This window comes from Halichoeres trimaculatus, unplaced genomic scaffold, assembly GCF_033239565.1.
Source record: "Halichoeres trimaculatus isolate MK-OKI-2021-1 unplaced genomic scaffold, fHalTri1.1 fHalTri1_scaffold_1, whole genome shotgun sequence".
In the NCBI taxonomy this organism is placed as follows: Eukaryota; Metazoa; Chordata; class Actinopteri; order Labriformes; family Labridae; genus Halichoeres; species Halichoeres trimaculatus.
In genome coordinates this window covers 32,984,615-33,003,350 of record NW_027437179.1, presented here as the reverse complement: position 1 = coordinate 33,003,350, position 18,736 = coordinate 32,984,615, and the positions used below count along the sequence as shown (strand labels likewise).

The 18,736-nt window shown below is 37.9% G+C and overlaps 1 protein-coding gene across 2 annotated transcripts; it reads right to left on the bottom strand.

Annotated features, from left to right (window-relative positions):
- Window positions 1–9,446: 9,446 nt before the first annotated feature.
- On the bottom strand, window positions 9,447–17,856 carry gls2b (glutaminase 2b (liver, mitochondrial)). Of its 2 annotated transcripts, XM_074669725.1 has the most exons (19): window positions 17,755–17,856; window positions 17,556–17,638; window positions 17,007–17,106; window positions 16,779–16,900; window positions 15,261–15,390; window positions 14,921–15,000; window positions 14,344–14,507; window positions 14,167–14,225; window positions 12,976–13,008; window positions 12,802–12,860; window positions 12,593–12,659; window positions 12,434–12,484; window positions 12,126–12,302; window positions 11,916–12,047; window positions 11,598–11,690; window positions 11,449–11,510; window positions 10,722–10,798; window positions 10,344–10,407; window positions 9,447–10,190 (listed from the first exon to the last, which is right to left on the bottom strand). In XM_074669725.1, coding segments are annotated over exons 2-19 (1,629 nt in total). In that variant the 5' UTR covers window positions 17,558–17,638; window positions 17,755–17,856; the 3' UTR covers window positions 9,447–10,033. The 2 variants fall into 2 exon arrangements, with proteins under 2 accessions (XP_074525826.1, XP_074525817.1); XM_074669716.1 differs by having other exon boundaries at window positions 9,454–10,190; window positions 17,556–17,842.
- Between the last annotated feature and the right edge of the window lie 880 nt (window positions 17,857–18,736).

Sequence of the window (18,736 nt, the reverse complement as noted above, 5' to 3'; positions counted from 1 at the left end):
AAATAAGGGCTCAAAACACCAGAATTACAAGATTACATTATTAAAAGAATGTGCCGGAAGAAATACCAGTGGTAGATGCTGAGAAGTGATAGGAAATGGGTTATGTTTTAGATTGTTTTATGTTCAAGATTTAGTTTTATTATGATCTTGTATTACCAATGACTGTGTTTATGTTAAAATCAAACTTCAAATATGGCATTATGCCCATGAAAACTAACAAGTAACCCTGGTCCAGTTTCTCAAATCCTTTAGGTTGTTTACTAATCTATTAAAAAAAGGGATAGAATAGTATTTTAAAAGTAAGATTTATAAAGTTGTGATTAAAAAATGCAATCAATTGGGATCAACAGGAAAATTCTGCAATTAATCATGACTTTTTTTTAAAAAATATATCATTATTAAAGTTCCAATATGGAATCCTTTCTTATCCATGCGATCAATAAAAAAAAAGGAAAACAAAAAGAAAAATGTGCCCTCTGTTTTCCTCCATAATTGGGGGGAAAAAAAGGAATTCATACTGAAAATCTGCATAAAGCCCCTTACTGAGAAGAGCCTACACACTCTGACGTGCATTAGGCTCCCATCAACTCATAAGAGTTGTGAAGATAAATCTGTTTGTCTCCAGCATCCAACTTCCGCTCCTAAAGCGTTTCTGTCTACTCTTCAAAGGCTCCTCCTCAGTAATTGCATTATCATCTCTTCATCTCTCAAGCAGTCTTTCGGTCCCCCACCACCACCATCCTCCTTCTCCTCCGCCTCCTCCTCTCAAAGGCTGGAGTGGTTGGAATAATCAATACCAACCTTTTGAAACAGCCTGTGGAGAAGAGAGGTGGGCATCTGGGTTTGGATTTGATTGATTTTGGACACCCTCAGAGAGTGTTATCATCATAAAGCGGTGACATCTACCTCATAGACAGCACACGCGCACGCACACACACACACAGGCAGAATCAAAGGGCAGAATACACACATCCCAGGGGACTGAATACAAAAAATGTCAGGCTACCATCAAAGACCAAGTTGAGCTATAAACTTATAGCAGAGTCTGGCTTCACTTCTCTTCCAAATTACCTGTAACACCAAGAGTTGGGAAATCGTAGAAGTTTGACGTCACATTTTTATGGATGAAATGCTGAAATCACTCCAAACAGTCACACCAGAATCTTCACTGCAAACTCCAAATAGATGTACGGTTATTATTTATTCAATTATTGGTTCTGCTTTAGTTAAAGTCAGTAAAAAAACAAACATTACTGACAAACTAAATAAATGAATTTGAAGTCTGACTGAATTATTTTGAAGAGGAATCAGGTCTTGGGCATCTGAAAGAGGGATCTGGATTCTCTGCCTATCTTTGGGGGGGAGACAATTACTGTAGTTTTATTTAGAATCAGAGTCAAAATCAGAATACTTTATTGATCCCCAAGGGGAAAGTTCATTTCAGTTTACATCCCTTTCAAGACAAAGGGGGAAAAAAAGGGTCAATTCCAGACTTTTCACAACAAGGGGCGTATTTTGAGATCGAGAAAAAAATCCAACATAAACTCAAAGACTTGCACAAACGTCAGTGCCATGGAGGGACACGCACGCAGCCTTACTCGGGCATGTGCGCATCAACCCTCTGCAGCTGAACTGTAACGTAGCCAAAGAAGGCGTTGAGTCCAAGGTTGTCTGTGCCATGTGACCTCATGTGTGTGTATGTGTAAGCCCATGGACTTCATTTCCACCCAGACTCAACAATGTTCGTGCCGTCTAATGCTGACAACTATTGCTGTTGAGACGGCCTCAAAGAGTTCTGATCCAGAGACAAGTTCACAGGAGAAAGGTGGGGGATGGGAGGGGCATAGAGCATCTGTCTGCATACCATCCAGGAGGGTAGGGCACTTATCAGCCTACCAAGGCTGACGTGGAGGAGCTGAAAGAGAGATAAAGATTGTTGAGGTCAGGCAGGCACACTGACAATTTTACCATCTGCCTTAAAGTCCGAACTGGTCGACTCTGTGGTGTGCCAAATTACCTAATTTGGTCGCCCATTACACCCGAGCCGAGCTGACAAGTTGTTATCCATCCTGCGAAAAAGTCCAGGAATCCCATCCTGCTTGTGATTAAGTTCGCATATCGGTTGAGTCTGGGTGTTGACAGCCCTGCACAATCCCTCAATGAAGGGTTGCTTATTGAATCCCAAAAGTGCTGCCTGCGTCTTCTTAAGTTTGCGATAAATCCAAATCCCCAGTTCCAAACAGCAGAAAGCCTGTAGAAATCTTCAACATCCTCAACTGAATGAATTGAGAGGCATATGGTCTTCCAGGTATCCTGGTATTCATCAAAAAATTAAAAACCGAAGGTGAACTTGATCTCACACTGGATCTGCACCATTGCGTCCTTGCTGCATCCTTGCTCCAGCAGGTTGCAGCAGATACACATACCTCCTAATTAGCCAGATGCCCTTGTCATTTTAGCAGATCTAGCAGGACAGGATGTTGTGCATGGAAACCCCCTAAAAACCCCCAGCAAATTTCAAAATCTGTTTGTATTTTATTTGGCTACAACAAACCAAAAAATGAGCACAGCCAGACCAAGAGTCAACAGGTTTGAGGTTACACAGTTTAACATGAAAGAGGAGAGGTTCATTAAGGGATATATTACTTCTTGTTAAGTTATGTATTACCTTTATAAAATACTACTGTATCTCAGAGTGCTGTTGGTCTGGCTACCCGGGTGTGCGTCCTAAGTACAGAGGCTGTAGTCCTTGTTGCAGCAGTTGCTTGTTCAACTCCCAGCCACGGCCACTTGTGGCATGCCTTTTTCTGTTTTTCTCCAGCTGTCCGATCAAATTAAAGCAAAAAAGCCCCATCAAAGAAAACAAAAGTAACCCCATTGTGATAAAAAAGAAACAATAATGAAGAAACAAGATGTGAAAAAGGAAAAAGAATTTAGCCAATTTAGCGTGGTTATGATATTTGTACAGCAGTAAATATTTGAGTTCACCTTTAGTGTGAAGTCACAAAAAAAGAGGCCTGTGTGAGTAAAGTCATTTGTTGCTTTGATGCTTCAGGTGTAAAGAAACTGGAGCTTTCAAAGGTATTCTTTAAAACCAGCTTCTCTTACAGCAGCTGCTATTTTGATCCTATTTGCATCATTCATCCTATGATCCCTGAAGTCATCAAGCCTCTTTCTTCCTCCCTGTCCATCACACACACACATACAGTGAATACACACACATGCAGTGACAGAGGAGATGACCTCATTAATCTTGAGTGCATTGTATAGACCTCTCCTGTCACAGGCCTGACACTGTGGTTTGTGACACAGCTCTGCTCATTAAATCATATGACAGGATGAGGTCAGGCGTGAGCTAAGGTGTCTCAAGCTGTGTGAGAGCTGATAAAACCGGCAGCATTCGTTTCTGTGAGAGAAAGCGCTCCACAACAAATGTACTGTAGGTGTCTTCTGAGGTGAGTCATGGAGTAATCCTGGTTAGTGACATCAAAATCCAATAAAAGTCTGCTTTGTGTCTTTGAGGTCACACTGCAGGAGAATGAAAACAGCACATTTGCTGTGTTTCTGAGGTGTCTTGTGATTAGCTGCTTCACAGAGGAAGCCTCACTGCTTCATCGAGCGTCTTACACCAGATGACACCTCGCATAACACCCATCATTCCCTACTTGTCATCTTGTGATTACTTTCACTTCACACAGGAACCAGGAGCTGCGGAGGAACCGTGGCCTCAGCAATGATTGTGGTGGTGGGTCCTGAAATAACAGCGCCCTGCAGGGAGGAGTGCGAGCCCTCTGCATGAACCCGTGCTCTCCTCCGCAGCCCAAGTGAGTTTGAAGACAGTGGGACGTCTAGCAGAAAATTGCAAGAGGAAAAATAGGAGGCATAATGGCTGGAGGAAGGGAGCCGGCCATCAATAATGCAGAGGAAGCAGCAGTTAATGCCCCCTTTAATTCAACAGGTCTGCAGACGCCGGGACAGTTATTCTTCCACAGCCGTGGCTTCTGGATGAGAGGCAGCTACATCAGGCTTTATGGCTTTGTGTGAGGTTGCACTGCCGGGTCTTTCCCGCCGACCTCAATCCAGATTGCAGAGCCATTAATGGTATTTCATCAGGGGCCCGCCCTAATGGAGTTTCCAACTTCTGCAACTCTCCCCGATACCAGAGGGGAGCCGTGGTGCCACAGAGAGAAAAATGTCCACACAGAATCAGAATATATGAACTCAATTTGGTCTGAACAGTGAGAGCACTCACAGCTTCAATAAACAAAGATAAGAACCAACTTAAACTGGAAACACTTCCCGGCCAAAAGCATCATTTTAAATAAACTACACACACTACCATGATTAAAATAAGGTTTTATTCATAATGTGCTTTTCCTAACGATTGAGTTTTTAAAAACATGGCAAACTGATTGGCAGATGATCAAGAAAGAAACATAGGTCTGACTTACTGCACAAAGAGGCAAAAATAACTTTGTTTTTACAAATGCTGTCATTTGAAAGCACTTGTAAGAACAAAAGATTATCATTATTATACTTCATTACAGAAAATTCTACTAATCAACTCACTTGTGCCGAAGTATTTTTTCAGAGTTGTATGACATGTAGTTTTATCAGTTGAGTCCCTCTGAATCATGTTATGTATTTATTTTTTCCATTTTGTACTTTGTTTTGAGGAAAACAGAAACTTTATGACTGGCGAAAGTTGTTGCTAGTGATCACACAACTTGTCAATAGGTTGTGGAGGTCGATAACAAAAGAGACGAGCAGACTAGAGTATGGAGGCTCTGAAGTTTACTGTGCGACTTCCAACCATAACAAGCTCAACAGGCACGCTGATTACTCTCCAGCCCTGGACTCACGTCATCACTTAACTCACTTCCTCCTGTCTATTTTAGTGTGAGATCCCCCTCTAGTGTCCACTACAAGGTCACCTAATAAATATATAGAAATAATGATAATTATAACACTAATAAAGTTATTGAAAAATAATAATAGTCATAATAAATTATTAAAAAAGATGGTGTGTGTGGTCAGTGTGGGCATTGGCTATGGTAAGTACTTGTGTGTCAAAAAAATTGCGCCTAATAAGTAAACTATGAGCAATCCTGCAGGCAGAGTTTTCCTCTAGTTTTTGACGATGTGTCCACCAGCAACTTTTGTTGCCTCTTACAGAAATAAGCCCATGAACAAATTTTTTTTTATCCCAGGTACATTTTTTTTGGTAGAGGGTTATTCTAGAGACTTGAATGTTTAAATAATCATAAATGTGTTTGGGGTGAAATTCAAAAGAAATTTTTGAAAATTGGCTCTTTCCAGAACTATTTGCATCCACCATGCCTTCCACCAGAAGGAGTGGGAAACTGTGATGTCATGTGACAGGAACCACTTGGAAACCATTATTATAAACCAAAATCTTTATTTAAGTTGTATATGTGGAAAAAGTTGCATTAGTAACGCTGAGATTTTTTATTGTGAGTAGAAAATTGCAGTAATACACTTCAGCAACAGTTTTTGCCAGTGGGGCAAATGGGTTAAAACCCTTAAAGTGAAGAGTAAAGGACAGTATCTAAATAGAAGATGGAACTTAAAAACGTTAAGATTAAACTACTTATGAGGCCTCAGTTTGATTATCTGGTTCAAGCTTGTGTCCCATGTGCTTCAGTCTTTGTTTCAGGGGTCATAGGTTTAACTCTTTGCCACACAACTTTGCAGATTGTCCTTTTGCTCTCTACAGCCCACATTTCCTGTCTCTCCTTAAGTCTATGTAATGTAATGAAGATGGAAAAAACATCCCCAAAACCATTTTAGTTTAAAAAATGAATACTTAATCTTGAAACAGCCCCATAACTACAATAATATAACATAATGTTCCTGAACAAAGTTGACTTGTTTCAGAGGAGGTACAGTGTGCAGAAGTGGACAAATTTAGTCATAAGATCATAGACTGAAGCTTTTCCTAGGTCCCTTTTCCTGCAGGTGAAAATCCTGAAGTGATAGTGGCCTTCAAGTATCAGAAGCGCCTATGATGCATAAAATCCTCCAATTGTCAAGTTTTTTACCATCAACAAAAGTCTTCCCCTCTCTTTTTTGTCTATCAAACTGCTGCTTTTCTAGCAGTCAAACCGTGCTACAAGTTATTTCACACTACGTGGTCTCAAAAGATGGAATGAATTTATATTAGTGTTGTGAGTAATAAATTATCTGCAGTATACTTGATTCCGAACTATATTTAAAAAAGAAGAGCATAAAAGTCTTGTAAAAGTTGTTGCAGCACATCTCTGACTGTACACTTCATTGATTTTACCATATCATACTCTAAAATATGATCTCCAGAAGTTATTTTTCTTCTGTCTTGTTTCTGTTCCAATGAGCTGTGTATCAGATGACTCACTGACTTCTAATCAGAGATCATCCACACTGGATCCAAAATTTTCTCCCTCTCTACCTCACACAGACACACAGGAGAGAGATAAAGGAATCAGAGAAACAAATCCTCCTGTCACTTGGCTGTGTCTCTTGGATTCGGTGCAGTCCTCCGCTGCAGCCTGTGCCATGAGTGGGGGGGGGGTCATTCATCAGCAGAGATTAAATCTTCATCCACTGCTGCTGGATGGAGAGAGTGCTTTGTCTTTGTAAGAGCTAGAAAAGGTTGTTTTTTAAATGCATGCTTTAAAGGAAAAAAAAAAAAAACCTTTTCAATGACTTTCAGCAGGTTGTGCTGCAGAAAAAATATGTACAATCTTGAATCATGAGTTCCTGGTGTTGTTCCTTCATAAAATGATAATACAACAGACAAAAGCAGCATGTCTTTAAAAGTTTAACACACATAATGACTGTTTCAGGAGATCATTCTGCAGCTGCATTCGTTTGAAATGACTCTATTGGTAGTACTCTAGCTCTATCTAGTGGAGAATATGCACAGGTGCAGTCACTCCTGGATCTCTGCAGGGGATTGCTATCATTTTCACACAATCATGCTAGACATGGTATGCAGACACCACACTGGGGCGCACAAGCCTGGAACTGAACCAGAAACTTTCTGGCTGAGAGGGTACAGCACTTACCACTTCACCGCTAGCCACACATTTTAAGTAGTCTGTAAGTTGAAGCATGCAGAATCTGTAGAATCTCAAAGATGAAGCAGTTTTTGACACAACTGCAGAAATAATATACATAATCAAACTTCTCTGCCTTATTTGAACGAGGCTGAAAATGAAAAAGAAATTGTTTATTTGCTTTGATTCAAGCCCGCTGGTTTGAACAGCGTGTACAATGTTTTTATTTTTGATAATTGTTTCACCAGTTGCATTACAAAGTATCCTGGAACAGAGTGAAGTAAGATAACCAATGACTGTTAACCACAGAGCTAATGAGAAGTTCAGGAAGCTCCCACAAAACAGGAAAAAATACAACTGTTGAAATGAAACTCTTGATGCCTCTAAACAAAAACATTATTTGATAAAAGCAGTCATAATTAGGCAGTAAGATAAGTGTTTTCAGAAAAGATGTCACATGCTCTAGACCAGAACATACCTAAAAATTCAAGTGTATAAAATTGATGTCTGTTAACTATTTCTACTCAGGTACTTTTTCTGTTAGAAGGCACTTTTCCCAGTAACACTTGAAGTACTCAGAAATGTCATTGTTTAAATACACTTTAGTGCAATCATTGAGGACTGAGATTATAAGAGTCCAAAACAAACAAACTGTATTAATGCAAATGAGGGCCTGTTTCCACTAATTGCAGTTTTTTTTTTATATTAGCAGCGCCCCCAACCAAAAGCAATAGATATAAATCCAGTTGTAGCATAAGCAACAGCTTGGACAGGGAAATAATGCCTTTAAAATATTGTGTGGTGCTCAGTTACTTCTCCTTGTGTGCACTTTTTGCTGTTTGTGAAGTTTTTCCCCAAAGAAATCTACTCAAACTAATGGGAAAAAAATTAGAGAAAAATTTGGAAAACTTTCAATAATTTAAAAATAAGAGTAAAAACAAATGCAATCCAATTAGGGATGGGGACCGAATTAGGTACTTTTTTAGGTACCAACCGAATTATGTCTGATGTAGTTCATGTATAGTTAAAAGGTACCATATTTAGGTATCTAAACCCATCCTTGTTACTGTGAGGGAGTGGAAGAGTCAGCGATGTTCTATGCTGAACATGAACACAGCCTTTCAAGGCGATATATTGAGGAATGCATTTGCTAAATTCATATATATAATTATGTATATAATTATACAATAATATATATATATATATTATTCTTATTGTTATTATTATTATTATTATTATTATTATTATTATTATTATTATTATTATTATTATTATTATTATTATTATTATTAAACAAATTGATATTTTTTTATCACAAAAACACAAAAAAGTGCTGAAAATTGGAACTGTTGAGTACCGGTACCGATTGCCAGGTACCAGGCATCAGTACCACAATCTTTTAAATGTAAAAGGTACCCATCCCATAATGCAATCAGTCAAATGTGTGGCTTTTAAAAGAAAGCATAATGCAGAAAACTTGACTTGTACATGTACTGGATTAGATCAGGGAACAGATAATATACCTGTGAAACTGAACCATGAAGATGGACTCAAATGCAGAACTCAACAAAAAAGAGGTCAGTACACAGGTGATCCAAACTCAGGAAGAGGTATCCATGAGGTAAGAAAGAAAAGTGAAACCCCCCAAACAAGGCCAAAAACACATGGGCAGACTGGAGGAAGAAGGCTGGAACTCTGGCACAAAGGACAAGAGGAGTTAACAAGGTAAAAGTAAGGTTTGTTAGGGTAATCAGGGGGCAGGATGCATGGGGACAGGAAGTCAAGCACAATAGAATAAGAAACAAGTGAGAGTGTCAAAATACAACAGGAAACACAAGACAAGAAGTATTTAGGAGCAAAAACAACAATTTTAACTGGAGGCTGTGAGAAGTGACCTTTTCAGGAAGATCATTTCTTTCAAAGTAGCTTTAATTAAAAGTACTGATTTGTGCTAATATGACAGAATGACACTTAACCTACAGAAATCTCAAACTCCTTCAAATTGTAAAAATGTCTGATTTTATTGAGGTTCTTTGAGGAAAATCATGACCACTTACACTCTTCAGATTTTATCAGTGGATCCTATTAATGAAGAAGAGGATAGTTTAAAAGTTGCCTCACTCCTGGTAGTTTCCTGCCTGCGGTTAAAGGTGTAGGACTATTTCCTCTATTGCTCCTGCTGCTTCTTCCTGTGTTTCTCTAGTCAGCTGGTTAAGAAAAGGTTGCATGATATTCAGTACAAGACAAAAAAATCACAGGAGTTGTGTCAGCTTAACTTAAATATGTTTAATAATTGTCTTCAAAATAAAAGTATAACAAAAAATATATTAACTAATTTGTTACAATCCAACCTTTATAATAATACCTCTCAGTACTAGAAAGAGTGTACTTATTTACAGCTGAATATTGTAAAATATATACATTTTCAACACAAACTGTTGTGTTATTGCTTTCATCTTTCCTCTTTTTTTGAAATGACAGATTTGGTTTCCTAAAATTAAAGATTGTTTCACATCTTTGAAAATGCTAGAAAAGGACACAGAAGAGAAATACAAAGTGGTAAGTAAAAACAGGTAAACACATAAAAGTTAAATGAGAAGTTCAAAGAGTTTTGTGTCTGAATATCTGCACTGCGAGTTAAATAATTCCCTTTGAAAAATACACTCTCTGCTACATAAAACCACACATAAATCTTCAAAATGAGTACAGTGTGTTGGTGGTGACATTTCCAGAAGTACTGTTTTTAGAGAAGTGATTTTTTTTTAGCAGCAAATGTTGAGTTTTGCACTTATCTGATTTTGTTTTTTCCATTTTTTTTCTAAAACTAGTTTTTCCTGATCATTATATTTTACAGTATACTTTTGAATCTTCTCCTTAGCTGCAGTTGGCAAGGTTTTTCATCATTTCTGTTTACATATTGCACAAATGCCCCGACATGTTACAATTTGAGAACTACTCCATTCTAAAAAGAGACATCACACCATTCCCTCAATGGTATCCAGCTTCTGGGAATGCTCGACCTCAGCGTGCTGTGTTTCCTGCTGACTGCAGACCTGCTCGTACTCTTTCAGCACCTTCACTATCTCATCATGTCCGAACTGCAGGGCATCATCGACAGGAAGGTTCCCCCACCTGCACCAATGACGAATGACAGAAAGATGCAGATGGGGAGAAATCCGAAGGTGTATCATTAGTTTTCAAAGAAGGTACAAACATGTGTGATGGTGATTAAAATCAAGGTTCAAGATAGACTGACTGTAAGATTACAGCTGCTTTTGACCTCACCTGTCTCTAACGAATGGATCAACTTTGCAGGTTTCAGTGAGGAACTTCACCACATCTATATGACCTGTAAACACAAAGGACACAGCAGTTTATAGTTTTCCGTGTGAAAAGATCTGACTGAGACAATCTTTTTTCAAAAGCATCCTAATTTTCAGCCACTATCTTTTGGTAATTGAAGTTCACATCTTTTCTTTTAATGTGTATTTCAACCTTTTAATGCTGAAAATGTCTCAGTGCTAGATGGTCATAACTCCAATGGAGGTAATCCAGATTTTCTGCTAGACTGATTTACAGTTTGTAAGATTTAAGAACTTAGTGACTTGAATGTTAAATAAATACCCACACCAACAGACAAACACATCACATATAGCAGCTCACCCTCTGCTGCAGCGATATGGAGCGCCGTACGAGAATCATAATCCTTCAGACCCATGTCCATGGATGAGAGTGCAAATCTACAGGAACAAAGCAAAATTACTTATACACAAAACTTAAAGATGTGACAAGCTGTGGCAGAACCTTGTGTTTCAATAAAAAGCTAGAAAAGCACTCACACTGCAAAAAATTGAAATCTTATCAAGTGTTTTTGTCTTTTTTTAAGTAAAAATTGTCTTATTATACTTGATATGAGCCACTTTCAACTTATCAATCCAGAAAAATGTCTTGTTTCAAGTTATCAGAGTACAAAAATTAGGTTTTAATTGCTTGTAACCAGTAAAAAAAATCTGCCAATGGAACAAGAAAAAATAGCTTGAAAATTTCATTGAGACTAGAATAATGTCTTAAATTAATACAAGTATCTTTTCTCTTGTTCCATTGGCAGATTTTTTTTTTCTGGTTACGAGCACTTCAGACCTCATTTTTGTCCTTAAATAACTTTAAACAAGACATTTCTCTGGATTGGTCATGTGAATTTGGCTCATATTGAGTCTAAAAAGGAATTTTCTACTGAAAATAAGACAAAAACACTTGATAAGATTTCAGTTTTTGCAGTGCAGAGAGCACAGACCTCCGCCAAGCATATTGTGATTGTCACATAACACTTAAGTCCTATTTTAATGTTACAAAGTTCATCTGTCAAACAGTCAGATTTGCTTTGGTGTACCTTCTCAGGGCAGACACGTCCCCACTGTAGGCAGCAAACATCAAATTGACGACAGACTTGTTCTGCAAACACAAAGAAGTTACGTAACACAGAGGCGGAACAACTTAACACAAGACAGAGAAAACCCAGAAACATAGCAACAAACCAACCCTGTCCTCTCCCTCCTGCCTGCGAGGGTCCTGCTTCTTCACAAAGTGCCTCAAGTTGTCATAATTGTGGAAATTGAAGACTGACACCAGCTCCTGAAAATGAGTGATGAAAAATAGAGACAATATAATACAATATAATACAGACAGCATACTTCATACTTAACCATTTTACATGTTACAAAGTACTGTGGTGCATTAATTCTGGAGTTTGAAGTGAAACTCTCCATTAAGTGATTTTATCAAACCATCCTCTACTTCCCCACATCGTGATACAAATACAAAGTCAACCAAAAAAAAACTGGTAACTTTCAGTCTTGCCTGACAGAAATGTATTCCTCTGACGCTGTTCCCGACTCTGTCCAGTGGAGGAGACCAACACATCACTCCCATGACGTTAGGAATCACCAGCAGGATTGCACCAGAGACCCCAGATTTAGCCGGCAAGCCCACCTGAGAGAGAGAAAAACACAATGCTGAAACACTTCCCTCACTAAGAAAGATAAACATGGACTTCCAGTTGCTACTTACATGGAAAGCCATCTGTCCAGAGAAGTCATACATGCCACATGAGTGCATGAGACTCAGAGTGTTCCTCACTGCCTCAGCGCTCAGCACACGCTCCCCTGTGATTGGACAGATCCCTCCATTGGCCAGAGTGGCAGCCATGATGCTTCCTGACTCGCAGGTCACCTCAATTGAGCAGAGCTGAGACCAAGAAGGAAGCAGCTCATGGTCAAAAAGATATTTAGCTATTTCTACTACAGCTACATGAATACCAGGCTGCACAGGAAACACAAAGATGTTAAAGGATCATTTGGTCACAGTGGAGTGTTTACCTGGAAGTAGAAGTCCAGGGCATCGATCATTTCTGCTCCAGGTGGAAAACACTGAAGAATGAAACGTCACCATCCCAAAAACATACATGTGAACACAAAACTCTCAGAGGCATGTGAGCATTCAGCTTTAAAATCAGCTTTTAGCATTTCACCACTGACCTTCTTCTCTTTCATGTAGTATCCAATGGCAAAGTTTCTGTCACCTGTTTCTTTTTCAGACTGAAACCTGAGACACGGGCAGGAGAGGGAAATGCTAGATCATCAATAATTTAACAGGTTAGAACAATTTACTAAGCACTGTCTTTCAGCTTTGGAGTTCTGAACAAAGATTTTTCTTTTTTAAAACATGAAACACCTGAAACCCTCACATGGCATTGCTGAATCCCACATATTCTTGGCCAGCCATCTTTTTTACAAAGTCCATAACCTTAGAGAGCAAAGAAAATGGTTATGTGGGTTGCGTCACAGTTTTGAACACTAATTGTAATAAACTTAACAGAGTTTTATATGCATGGTGTAAACTAAGAAGCAGAACTACTTACATAATCAAACTTCTCTGCCTTATTTGAACGAGGCTGAAAATCAAAAAGAAAATGTTTATTTGCTTTGATTCAAGCCCACTGGCTTGAACAGTGTGTACAATGTTTTTATTTCTGATAATTGTTTCACCAATTGCATTGTGAAGTATCCTGGAACAGAAAAAAGTGAGATAACCAATGACAGTTAACCACAGAGCTCATGAGGAGTTCAGGGAGCTCCCACAAAACAGGAAAAAATACAACTGTTGAAATGAAAGTCTTGATGCCTCTATACAAAAAGATTATTTGATAAAAGCAGTCCTAATTAGGCAGTAAGATAAGTGTTTTCGGAAAAGATGTCACATGCTCTAGACCAGAACATACCTAAAAATTCAAGTGTATAAAATTGATGTCTGTTAACTATTTCTACTCAGGTACTTTTTCTGTTAGAAGGCACTTTTCCCAGTAACACTTGAAGTACTCAGAAATGTCATTGTTTAAATACACTTTAGTGCAATCATTGAGGACTGAGATTATAAAAGTCCAAAACAAACAAACTGTATTAATGCAAATGAGGGCCTGTTTCCACTAATTGCAGTTGTTTTTTTTATATTAGCAGCGCCCCCAACCAAAAGCAATAGATATAAATCCAGTTGTAGCATAAGCAACAGCTTGGACAGGGAAATAATGCCTTTAAAATATTGTGTGGTGCTCAGTTACTTCTCCTTGTGTGCACTTTTGCTGTTTGTGAAGTTTTTCCCCAAAGTCCTGCCTTTTCTTTTTTGATCTGTCAGTGATAAAGAAATGACTCTATATCACTAGATTAGTTTTTGAACATTTTTCAAACAAATTTAAAAAACAATCTGATGGAAAGGGAAATTTTGAACTTGGTTGCTAAGTGCTGAAACACTGAACTAGTTTGATCTTGTATAGAAAATAGGCAGTATGTTTTAAGTGCAAAGAATGCATCTAGTGGAAACAGGCCCTAATTTCAACAAACATCCTGGAATATAACTACATTCTACATAATTAAAAATTTTGAGATTTCTGCTGACTTTGAAATGCAACAGAATTCTAAGTTTACAAAACAAAAAAGCATCAAAATTTAATTCAGATTATGTTTTATCACTGTTTTTTGATGAATGAACAGCAACGTACTGCACTGTACAGTTTGTCCCAGCTCATCTATTACCTTGTACATGTCTGTATGTTTACCTTGATAAGAGAGCTGATCACTATGGCTCCAGCATTCACCATGGGGTTGTGAGGCTTATCTACGAGTAAGAACAAGATAAGACGTGGAAGGGAAGCTTTTCTGTTTAGGCATGTTAAGCACTCATAGATATCATACAGATTACTTTTAACAAGAAATGTTTAGGACTCCTTACACACCATCATCATCCAGGGAGAGCATGTTGAACTTAAGTCCACTGGGCTCCATGCCGACATATCGATGAACTTTCTCAGTCCCCGCCTCGTGGACAGCGATGGCGTACTGTAGAGGCTTCACGCAGGACTGCAGGCAGAATGGCTGCTTGGTGTCACCAACTGAGTGTCTGCAGGAAAAAGAAGAGGAGAGTTCAGAAACCCCTGAGATTTATTACACAATGTGGAGGTAACTTTTACCACTAAAACAAGTACATCAGTTATCTTCTTAGTTGCATCAGAGCATCAGTTTTATGTCTTTTTCTTTATTTCTTTTATGTCTGATTGGTTCAAATTTGAGACTGTTCATTCATTGAAAAACTAAGAGATGAAAGAAAAATTATTCAAGAGCCTAACTTAAAGTCTGTGAAAAAACTGAACTAGAAGAGAAAAGTTGAGTCTTTGTTTTATTTTTTTAATGGCACTTGGGATGAAAAATCTGGTACTTCAGGTAGATTGTGTGGCATAAATAAGAGCTTCACGCAAGCTATGCGTTTGTTTGTTGTGAGACTGTTTTGGTCAAACACGCGTCATTGATTCTTACCTCTGGCCGTCCACTGTACACAGTGACACACCCCAAAGTCTTGGGCTAAACTTAGCCAGCTGAGGGATATAGTCTGCAACCTAATGTGGGAACACATGTGAGAGCCTCAGTGACAGAGTTTATAACATTTCACATGATGACATATAGTGTAACACATAAGGTAGGAGTTTACATTTTTCATCTTCTTCCTTAACTATCCCTGTTAAATTAATGCATACATGCACTAAAAAAAGCGTTTGATCTTGATTGCAAAATCTAGGAATATAAAAAAGAAATAGATTTTAAAATTCAGTTACCATCATTTACATTCAATAATGAGCATTAAACAACTTCAACCTACTTTTCCATCGCTGTGGCTTTGCACTGTGTTGTAGATGTCATTAATTTTCTGTGCAAACACATCAAACTCAGGTATGATAAATTTCTTTCTGAAGGCCTGAATCAGCAGGACAATATTCCCACCAACACACCTGAAAGAAAAGATGACAAAGTCAAGAGGCATGGAAGAACTTACTGGAAGTAAGACAGTGTCATTGATATGAGTGAATCATAGTTCGTGTGGTGTGTGAGTGTGTGTGTGTGTGGAGTGTGCTTGTGTGACGTATGGGTGGTGAGAGATAAGCCCAGCAGCTGTTTGTGATCAGTCTGAGGGACAGGCTTTTGCTTTGCTCAACATGACAATAAATAAAGCTGACTCTGTCTTTAACACTTCCAGAAATTGCATAATATAATGAAAACTTTAAGCCTTTAAATGTTCACATTCACAAAACTTATTTTTCATATATTGATGATTTGATTTCAGTCTTTCTCCAAATGTTGACGACACTGTTCTTAAGCCACTAATACTCATAATTAGAAACATTAAGCATGTGTTAAGAACAAAGGAAGAGGGAGGCCCCGAGACAGGCAGCAGGTCTCTAACAACAAATCCTGAATTAAAATGGATTGTTGTTGGAAGGTCAGACTATAAATAGTTTGGTCCCATGTCTGAACTGGTCGGTGAATGGAAAACAAAACAACATTAGAAAGTCAGTCATGTGAAGTCAAATATGAGGCATATTGGCAAAGAGTAATATGCCGACAACAGACAAAAAACTAAGACGCCGGGACTTAGCATGTGCTGGTTTTCTCGTCAGTTGACTTCATAAGTCCACAATTCTTTACTTATGTGTCTCATATAACAGCTCCTGTGTTCGACTTTTTTAATTCGATGTAGAGGGATCCTTACGTAAATGTGTGCTATAGCCTTGAGTTTAAAGTTTTTTGGCTTAATACTCAAAGAAGCCCCCAGGATAACACTCTAGTGGAGAAAACATGAAAAGGTGCAGTTAGGATTGAATGAAGTGTGTAAATACTTAAATTTACTGGAGAAAACCATGTTTTTCTTGTCTAATAAGCATGAAAAATAATATCTAAGTGCCTTCAGGAGTCACTGTTCAGAGGAAAAAATGATCAACTTCTTTCCAGGTAAAGTAAAAAGTTATTAACTGTCCAGATTGCCCATTTAGTGGAAAAAAAATAATGTGAGCCCTCTGGTGTCCTTTGCAGTAGAGAAAACTTGATGAAGTTACATCTAAAGTGACTTTTCTGCAAACAAATAAATAAACCCTTTTATCATATTTCCCTTCCAGTGGGAAAAACCTGGTGATGTGCTCTCATAGTTTCTGTCTATTGAAGAAAACATGTTGCTCTCATGGAGAACAAGCCAATTAAGAAAATTCAATAAATCCTTTTGAGGGTGGCTTTTAAATGAAAAAAAAAAAGATAATTTGTGCCGATGTGTTTTTAACTCTGTGGTGGTGAGGTTATTTCCTTAGTACAGTAAGTATTTACTTGTGCATCACCTTTACTGTCTTACCTGTGAAAAAGCTCTCTGTCCATCATCACCTCACCATCAGATTCATTCACAGCCTGTCCAAACTTCTCCATGCAGTCCTTCAGACGAGGGTCTGATGGGTCAAGGCCAGTTCTCTTCAGGGCCTGCAGGTGACAACAGACCAATAGAAATCAGTATTTAGACGGATGGGTGAACGAATGGCTGTTCAGCTTTTGGTTTCAGCAATTAAAGCGTATTTTGGCCACGTACTGATGTGAAGCAGGAGAGGGGGACTTGCTCTTTCCCCTCCGTGATGGTGTAGAAAAGCATGTCCTCCACTCCGGAGCTGTGAGACTTTGAACTGACACCCCTTTACAGATGAAGAGAAAGGTAAAAAAAATAAAATAAAATGAAAAGACTTCACATTACATATACAAAAGGAAATACAAAAGTTGAAAGATGTCCCTGGTTTTTAATTACTATTATGTAAAATGTACTTTATTTTAGGATTTAACATTTTTAAATGTGACAATATACTTATTCTTTTGGCATTTTCCCTATCATTCTTTATAGACCTCTCCATTCTCTGCAGTTATCTATTTTAGTGAAGAACTGAAGGTGAATCTTTTGAATACAATTAAGCACGAAGTAGGCTATAGATTGCAGTAAATACTTAATAAAGGATTCTCATATTTATGCCTTAAAGTGTCTACAATACTGTACTGTGGGCTCTGTCATAATAACAGGTCTGGATAAGGAAAAGATGATCCCTGTAGCCATGCTGCAGCACATTGTTGACAACCAGCTTGTCATACTCACATTTTGACGTGGACTTGTTCCAGGTGACTGGCCGTTCGTCGCTGAGAGGCCGGGGTTGACTTGGCGTTTAAACAACATGCTGTCTGAATGAAGAGAACCTTCTTTAACGCTTCTGTGTTTTTGACGATGAGGTAAGCAGAGTTTGACAGCCGCAGAGCTCTCAAGCAGTGCATGACTGAGACAAACGACAACCACTAACCCGCTGAGGTCGTTGAATCGACGGTGAAAAGCTCCCTTCTGTTGATATTCAGCAGCTGGTTCTTCTGAGGTGTTTGCCAGAGGCTCCGGCGGGGTCACTGACTTTGAAGTTTTGATGCATTCAAGTGTAGTCGGTATATTTTCGACTCTTTCAGCTTATGGCAGTTTTCGTCGAAGCCAGGGTGGAAATTGTTTTTTTTTTTTTTTTTTTTTTTCAATTATGATTATGATTATGATTGTGATTATTATTATAATTATAACTATAATTATTGTTATTATTATTATTATTATTATTATTATTATTATTATTATTATTATTATTATTATTATTATTATTGTATTATGTATTATTTGGGCAAGTTTTCTATCTTTATTTTTTTTAGCTGACAGGCACGGACTTCTCAAAATAAAAACAAAATAAAATAATAACTAAATAAATAAATAACTAAATAAGCTAGCAAAAAAAACCCAGAATAAATTCATTTTCATTTGCAGTGAAAATTAGTTAAACCGGTTTACAAACAAATGATTAATTGATAATTAATTCTCTAACAAATGGGCCTAGAAAACATTTATTTTAAAATGTGAGCTAAGAAATCATACCATACACAAGCTACTCTAGCTGAGTGCACTGTTATTTATTTATTCATTTATTTATTTATTTATTTATTTTCATTATTATTATTATTATTTTGTAGAATGTTTTTAACAATCCATAGCACTCTATTGGGGCGCTCAAAATTTGTGGGTAAGTGACAGACTTTCCCTGCAAGTTACCTTTTATCTAAAGTTCCAAAATGATAACATTTCAGCAGAAATTTCAAACTATTTTCATGAAAGAGAGAAGTTGAAGTAGTTCTGTAGTTGTATAGAAAAGTAAAGTGTTCAGTGGTAAAACTTCAATTTAACAGTCCATGGTGCTCTGACTCTTATAAAAATGAAGTATCTAAAAAATTAAACTTTGGCAACAAGATAGACTTTAG

Excerpts from the sequence above, each read along its gene's own strand:
- gls2b (XM_074669716.1), bottom strand. The coding sequence starts at position 17,728 with ATGCACTGCTTGAGAGCTCTGCGGCTGTCAAACTCTGCTTACCTCATC. Across the intron at positions 12,861-12,975 it reads AGGCAGAGAAGTTTGATTAT|GTTATGGACTTTGTAAAAAA; the intron begins GTAAGTAGTTCT and ends TTGCTCTCTAAG. Across the intron at positions 11,511-11,597 it reads GGCAGGAGGGAGAGGACAGG|AACAAGTCTGTCGTCAATTT; the intron begins GTTGGTTTGTTG and ends TTGTGTTTGCAG.